The 8,781-nt window shown below is 35.8% G+C and overlaps 1 protein-coding gene across 2 annotated transcripts in view; it reads right to left on the reverse strand.

Moving 5' to 3' along the window:
• The window catches only part of KITLG (KIT ligand), a 91,753-nt gene that overhangs the window by 34,145 nt on the left and 48,827 nt on the right, over window positions 1-8,781 (reverse strand). For both annotated transcript variants that reach the window (XM_011988897.1, XM_011988896.1), the window contains exon 3: window positions 4,062-4,124. In XM_011988897.1, the coding sequence (XP_011844287.1) occupies window positions 4,062-4,124 (63 nt within the window). The remainder of the gene's footprint in view (window positions 1-4,061; window positions 4,125-8,781) is intronic.

Genomic DNA, 8,781 nt, shown 5'->3' on the forward strand with positions numbered 1-8,781 from the left:
ATAAATGAATTTAGGCATGGGCATCCGTAGTCAGATGGGAGTTAAGGCAGTAACTGATCTCATGGTGCTTACTACCATCCTACTTCCAGTAATGCTACCCTACACTACACATCTAGATGTGTATAAGAGACAGCATGTACCCTAGAACTTAAAGTATAATAATAAAAGAAAAAAAAGAAAAAAAAAAAAAAAAAAAAAAAAGGCTAAATTGAAATACAGACCTAGATTTAAGTACTATAATTATTGTAAAATTTATTGAAGTAGCAAAGGTACTGTGTTTAGGTAAGAAAACATCCCTTACATAGGAAATACACACTGAAGTATTTAAGAGTAAATGGCCATGTATACATCAGTATACAACTTACTCAAGAAGTTCAGAAACATAATAAAACACACATGTATACATAGAAAGAAAGCAACTGATAAAGCAAATGAGGCAGAATGTTAAAAATAGGTGAAATTGGTAAATCTGAATTAAAGGACACAGGGGTGTTCTTTAAATATTCTTGCAACTTTTTGTAAATTTAAAATTATTTGCAAATAAAAAACTAAAAGAAAACTGATGAATATATACTTTAAGTAAAAATTGAAAAAGGAATAAGATATAGCATTCGGTAGCAAAATAGGTGATACAGTTAATAAAAATGTCTGTTTCAAAATAACTAAAAGAGTGGAATTGGAATGTTCCTAACACAAAGAAATGATAAAGTTGAGCTGATGAATATTCCAGTTACTCTGATTTGATCATTACACACTCTATGCTTGTATCAAAATATCATGTGCACCCCATAAATATATACAATTCTGAAGTTTGTATGTAATAGACTGAGAAAGTAATGTTTTTATGATAACATTACTAGTAAATGTAAAAGACCAGAAATATCTATGTATTCTTGAAGGTTAGGAAGTTAAAGGAAATTTTAACAGTCCAGCAATATAACAGTTTCAAAGAGTTTAAAATAGCATTGGTGATTACCGTTAGAGTTAAACACTAAGTGGCTGATCACACCCTGCTATTTGTGAGAGAGAATCTGCTAGGTAATTTTCTAAGAAGGACCTTGGAAAAGTGAACTCCCTTTTCCAGGAGAATTTAGCTGATTTTTTTTTTTTTTAACAAAAGCAAAATAAAAATAAAAATAAAAGTATATTCTATTCTAGAGCTTTCTTCTGCCCAGTGCCCATTGGCAGAATTTTATTGCTTTGGCCCGAGAGAATCTTTCTGGCACCCATTCCCACTCCACCCTCTATTGTTTAAAGACAAAAGATAAGGCAGCTGGGACTCTGACCACTCGCAAATAATCAGAGGCCTCCCCACTGGGAAACTCCTCTGGTCTTGGCAGAAACGAACATTTCAAAATGAAGGTAAAACAAAGGGTGAGACCCCTGGTTCTGCCCAATGCGCTAAGCATGGCCTCGTTTTTCTTGCCCACAGTGGTGGCCAAGAAGAACAGTGTTTCTCCAGTTGTGCCAGGACAGCATGCCAGAATCAAATAATAGCAGACTTTTCTCAATTACAGAAACAAGCACAAAATATGTGGCAGTGAATCAGCTTTATTTTCACAAGCTTGGCTCTTGCTATCACTAGCCGACATTGAAATCTATGATTTAGCACATTCTATGATTATACCAGCACAAAATATGCTATTTAGTTGTTTTCAGTTTAACATTTGTTTTTCAAAGAGCAGCAGGTTATCTTTGAGTGCTTGGCAATCACAATCCTAAATGCTGCTGCAGTCAGGAAGGATCTGGGGTGGGTCTTTATTACCAGAGGCTTCCCTGCAAACACTTTCCCTAAGTATTGAAATTATTTAGATTCTCACTTTCTGTAACCCAGGGTTAACCTAGGGGTTTCTTTTTAAGACTCCTGGTACTTTCTAATTGTATAACCTTGGGCAAAATACTTTTGAGCTGTAAAGCTCAATATATCATTTGTAAAATAGGAATCATACCTTCCTCAGAGTTTTTCTAATCAGCCAAGAAAATTAATATGTGAAATCATTTCGCAAATGGAAAAGATTTATAAAAATGCCACATAATACCCGCTTCCTGCCTTCCCAATTACTAAACTTTTTGAACATAAGATCATCGCCTAATTGATGTGTGTTTGTTTCTTAAAGTGTCTGGTAAAGTGCTGGCTCCTGGTTAGTTTTTCCTAACTAAATACTTGCCGACTAAGTAATCAAATAATAAAATTAATTAACTTCCAGGCTGCTGATAATTTTCCATTTCTATTTCCAGAGAACTCCCCCTAACTCAACAGGATAGACATGGACCTAGGCTTGAGGATAAATGGTTCAACATGAAGATACATGTTCTAAGGAGTTCTAAAAAACTTGAGGTAGTTCACGCTAAAATGCTTATGAATAAAAAGAAATGTAGCTTTGACATTCTCTTGAAATGACAGCCTTGTAGTCTTTGAAATGCATTTTAAGCACAGGCACATAATGATATGCTTAAATTGGTAACAACTTTGATGAACTGATCCACAAAAATTGGTCAAAACCTAAAACAACTTGCACAAAGTAGGTATACATAATAAGGTTTGGTAGATTATGGAAAGATGAGAGCTGTAGAGAGGAGGGTAACTCAAATGGTTTTAAATTTACTCAACAAACAGTACAGTAGTTGAAATGAGTCAACATAAAACAACTTGTCAAAGCATGTTGAAAGATATAAGCAAACTTCAAAGTATAGAAGATTAACATAAAATTATTAAGTATTCAAAAAGTTCCATGTCTTATGTATGGGTGCATACACTGCAGTAAACATAGAAGAGAATGCTTCTCCTGCTCTGTGTAACACCAGCGAATGCTGTCCACATTATAAGCCCTGAAAGCACACATTGGAATGAAAAAGTCCAGCTCAGAATAAGTGTTACCACTAAGAGACAAAGTGGGGATTAATGAAGATAGAGAAGGAGCATACATAGGGCATTAGTTACATTTGTAATGTTTCATTATTAAAAAATATATTTGAAGCAAATATTGCACAATGGTAAAGTCTGATAAGCTCTGTGATGGGTATACAGATATTACAGTATTCTCTATGCTTGAAATATTTCTTAATGTATGAATTCTAATACTGTGTAACAAGAAAAATCATTAAAATTTCCTGGTTTCAGCACTAGAGTAGTATTTATAATAGTAAACACATATACTTGTTGTAAGGTTCTAAGAATCTATTGCATTCCTAGTAAATTCAGAGATAAAATATTTCACATTTTCAAATTAAACAAGTGAGATAGGTCAGCTATGAAAAAGAATTTACATAAACTTACACTCAAGTCCTTTTTAGGGGGATGCTTAAGGAAAATGAGAAAATCTGTGGCTAGGCCTATAGAAGATAATTATATTTACTTTGGAAGTACAGATGGCCCTCTGTATCCATGGATTCAACCAACCGAAAATGGAAAATATTCAAACAACAAGAAAACATAAAACAAATTTTAAAAGCAGAGTATAACAATTATTTATGCAATATATGCATTATATTAGGTATTAGAATTAATTTAGAACTCATTTAAAGCACATGGGAGTTCCAGTGTGCCTTCCATGGTCAAAAATAAAAATTCGAAAACAAAGTATACAGAAGAATGTGCATAGGTTATATGCAAATACTATGCCATTTCATAGGAAGGACTTGAGCATCCTAGGATTTTGGTATCCTGACGGCGGAGTGAGTGGGGAGGATGGAGGGTTGGAAGGTGTCCTGGAACCAATCCCCTAAGGATAGTGAAGAACAACTATACAGGTTTAGGACATATGTGCTGAAATGATCACTGATAAAGTTTAACAGTTGCTTAAGTGGGGGGGTGAAACCCCTGCAAGTCAAATTCCAAAGATAAATTCTTCAAATCCTGACAATAAGTAAGCTCCTACATAGCAGCTAGTGTACTATCTGAATATGAATTATCTCATTTCTTCTTTATTCATCCCAGATGAATAATTTAGCCAACAACTGACTGAGCCCATTGGGTATTAAGATAACATATGTTCAAAAGTAGTTTTGCATAATTCTTCTATGAGTTACTAAATTGAAAATCAGAAATGTAGTTTACATACCAAAACATCCATCCCGGGGACATATTTGAGGGTTATCATATAGTCTTTCGGAAGATTTGCCACCTACAGAGACAAAAAAAAAAAAAAAAAGAATTCCATAAGAAAATTCTTATACATCAATTAATTATATTTGTAGTGCTTTGGAGAAAAGCATACAAAACTGTTGTGCTTTTTAAAGTTACCAATGAATTTCAATATTTACATGTATATTGATTTTTAATCCTTGATTTCCCTCTGTAATGAAAGGCACCCTTCAAAATGGAAAAGTGATAATGCTAATTTTTTGGACTCCAAATTCAGTTATGGCTGGCTAGGTATAACCTACTGAGTTTTGGAAACATGATCTGAATTTCAGCTTCCACCTGTGATCTTGGAATTCCCCTCCAGGACTATTTTCCTACTTGTTTCTCCACAGAATTAATCATAAAATATATGCTTTTTATGTCAGCGGTTCTCAAAATGTGGACTTCAAAGTGACATGCCAGCAACAGGGAACCTGTCAGAAACGCAAATTCTCAGGCCATACCAGACCTACAGAATCTTACGTAACAAGTCCTCCAGGTGATTCCGATGTGCGCCTAAATTTGAGAACTACTATTTTATGTTGAACCTAAAAAATGACCAGTGAAACTTCAAAAGAACAATGCTACTTACAAGATGCAAATGCTTTACAACAAATAATTTAGAAAGACTCAGTCTGTGATGTAACTTAATTCTTTTGCCTTGGGCTGAACATTTGAGAAGTCTCAAATATTTGCCTAGGTTCTTTTGAAGGCTTTAAACAATGTCTGACGTATTTACGTCAGTCATTCTGGCATAAGTGAATAAGCAACAGATTTGGGACAAGGGAATCTGGGACAAATCTAAACTCTGTACGTTGGTTCCTCTCATTTATAAAATAAAGATCAAGATACCTATGTCAAATGGTCATTTAGAATTAATATAGATGAATGTGCCAAACACATTATAAACACTCAATCCATGTTCTTTACTGAGAGCTATATTGGCAACTGACTTTGGAGGCATATAACCCTAGTAAGTTACAGAGTTCTAGGTTCTCTTCCTTCCTACACATTGTACTAACTTTGCTGTCCCCACCCTTCTATCACCATTAAAATTCCCAGATGAATAATTTAGCCAACAACTGACTGAGCCCATTGAGTATTAAGATAACATAAATTAAAAAGTAGTTTTGCACCATTACATCTTCAAGGGTCTATCTTGCTTTGTAGACTTATTCTTTCCTTCATCTTGTCTCTAAATCTTTATCTTCCTTACAGAAAGCTAAGATCATGTGCATGTTTGCTCGACTAGGTCATCTCACACAAGTTTACCATAACATTTTCTGTATTATTCTGCTTGATCTTGTCAATAGCTTCTAGAATCTGAGAACAATTTATTGATAAATGAATTTAGGCATGGGCATAAGTAGTCAGATAGGAGTTAAGGCAGTAACTGATCTCATGGTGCTTACTACCATCCTACTTCCAGTAATGCTACCCTACACTCATCTCAGCTCTGAACTGAGGCACTTGGTATGCTTCCTCTTCCCTAAGTTCACATAATCATAAAATAGTAACCGTGTCTAACACTTACCAAATATTTACTATGTGTCAGGCACTGTGCTCACTATGGGCTTAGGCTACATTATTACAATTTATCCTCAGATACCTCTGACATATTATCTCTATTTAACAGATGAAGAAACTGAGGCTTGAAGAGGTCAAGTGCCTTGACTAAAGTCACACAGCCATCACATGTTAAGTCTATACTAGAACCCAGGTCCCCCGAGAGCAGAGCCTTCCTTGTCTCAGCTCCACTACATATGTTCACACTCTACACCCTCTAGGCACTTGTTCTGAGTATATCAACCCTCTTCATGCCACCCTAAATAAAATATTAGAATCACTGCTGCTTTTTTTATTCTTTTTGGGGGACAAGGTCTCACTCTGTCACCTAGGCTGGAGTGCAGTAGCACGATCTTGGCTCACTGCAACCTCCACCTCCTGGGCTTAAGGAATCCTCCCATGTGTCAGCCTCTGGGATTACAGGCACGCACCACTACACCTGGCTGATGTTTGTATTTTTAGCAGAGAAGGGGTTTTGCCATGTTGGCCAGTCTGGTTTCAAACTCCTGGCCTCAAGTGCCTGTCTGGGCCTCCCAAAATGCTGGCATTATAGGCATGAGCCACCGTGTCCATTCCATCGCTGCTAATTGAAAACACATCTGACCTGCCAGACACAACGGCATTTTTTTTTTTTTCATTTATTTTTGGAGTTAACTCCCTCATTCTTTACACTTAACTTTCTTCCTCTCAAACTTTCCACCAGGCTTCCATAATTTCTTTTCTCTTCTTAATCTTCATCCTCATCTTTGAAAAGCAAAAGGGTCTAGTCATTTTATGTAAACCCTAGTGACAAGGACAAAGCAGACCTGTTGCAAGTGTGAAACAACTGAGCAGCAATATTCTATCTTATCTTGAATAAACCAGGTAAATTAAAGGCATTCCACACAGAAAAGTGCAGCAAGAAGTGGCAGGTATTCTGAACACAAGCTGCTTGAAAATCCAGCCCTTTCTTAAGCATAATTTATATTATTTTAAAAATACAAAAATACAATCAACTTGATTAGTATTTAGAAAGTGTGGGATCTGAGTATATGTCTAAAAAGCAAAGAAAATGTAAAGAGTATGGTGACCAATTCCATTTCATGAATAATTTATATACAGATATTGGTTCAAATAAGGCTTATAGGAAGTTCCCTGACAAAAACACTGGAATCTACACTCTACCACTGGCAGTGGGACAGTGTATAATAATAAAGTAATTTCTTTGTTAACCTGATTTATGGATATTCAGTTTCTGGTGAGATTGAAAAATAATACTGTTTTTGAAACGTGCTTTATAATTTAAAACAAGTTTTCATATACAGTCTCTACCACAACCCCATGAGAGATCATATTAAGCTTATTTTACGAATGAGGTCATAGAAACTCAGGTTAACTGGTATCCCCAAGGTCACAGGCATTAGGAGTAACTGGTGCAGGTAGGATGCAAACCCTGGCTTTCTGCGCTGGGGCTCAGCACACCTACCTATAGCGCTGTCTCCCCGTTATTACTTTCTTGGTTTTCATTGGTTTCTTTCTAATTACATTTGGAAGAGAACTTACAAAGTCAAGTTGTAGATATTTGTGGTCACTTAATAAATTATTGTATTAATATTACTTTCTAAGCATTTATACAGGTTGAGCATCTCTAATCTGAAATCTAAAATAAAGCTGCATACATACAAGCCATGTGATCTTTGACAAAGTCAACAAACATACACAATGGGGAAAGGACTCCCTATTCAATAAATGATGCCGGGATAACTGGCTAGCTAGATGTAGAAGAATGGAACTAGACCCCTACTATTCACCACATACAAAAATTAACTCAAAAGGAATTAAAGATGTAAATGTAACGCCCCACACTGTAAAAATCCTGGAAGAAAACTTAGTAAACACCATTCTGGACACTGGCCTTCGGAAATAATTTATGACTAAGTCCTCAAAAGCAATTCCAACAGAAACAAAAAATGACAATTGGGGGCTAATTAAACTAAAGAGCTTGTACACAGCAAAAGAAACTATTAACAGAGTAAACAGACAATCTACAGAATGGGGAAAAATATTTGTAAACTATGCATCCAACAAAGATCTAATATCCAGAACCTAAAAGGAACTTAAATAATTCAACAATCAAAAAATAACCCCATAAACAAAAAGTACGCAAAAGACATAGATATTTCTCAAAAGAAGATATGCAAGGGGCCAAGAAATACATGAAAAATTGCTCAACATCACTAATCAATAGAGAAATGCAAATGAAAACCACAATGAGATACCATCTCATATGGGTTAGAATGGCTGTCATGTTGGTGGGAGTGTAAATTAGTTCAACCATTGTGGAAGACAGTGTGGTGATTCCTTAAGGATCTAGAACTAGAAATTCCATTTGACCCAGCAATCCCATTACTGGGTATATACCTAAAGGATTATAAATCATGCCATTATAAAGACACATGTACACGTATGTTTATTGTAGAACTATTCACAATAGCAAAGACTTGGAACCAACCCAAATGTCCATCAGTGATAGACTGGATAAAGAAAATGTGGCACATATACAGCATGGAATAATATGCAGCCATAAAAAAGGATGAGTTCATGTCCTTTGCAGGGACATGGTTGAAGCTGGAAACAATCATTCTCAGCAAACTATCACAAAAGCAGAAAACCAAACACCACATGTTCTCACTCATAAGTGGGAGTTGAACAATGAGAACACACGGACACAGGGAGGGAAATATCACACATCAGGGGGAAGGATAGCACTAGGAGAAATACCTAATGTAGGTGATGGGTTGATGGCTGCAGCAAACCACCATGGCACATGTATACCTATGTAACAAACTGCACGTTCTGCACATGTACTCCAGAACTTAAAATATAATTTTTAAAAATGCCAAAAAACGACAGATGCTGGTGAAGCTGCAGAGAAAAGGGAATGCATATACACTGTTCAGCCACTTCGGAAAGAAGTTGGGGGATTTCTCAAAGAACTCAGAACTACCATTCAACCCAGCAATCCCATTGTTGGGTGTATATCCAAAAGAAGTCCTTCTACCAAATAAACCCATGCATTTGTACGTTCATCACAGTACTATTCACAATAGAAA

The sequence above is a fragment of the Mandrillus leucophaeus genome, unplaced genomic scaffold (genome assembly GCF_000951045.1).
Source record: "Mandrillus leucophaeus isolate KB7577 unplaced genomic scaffold, Mleu.le_1.0 Scaffold340, whole genome shotgun sequence".
Lineage (NCBI taxonomy): Eukaryota > Metazoa > Chordata > Mammalia > Primates > Cercopithecidae > Mandrillus > Mandrillus leucophaeus.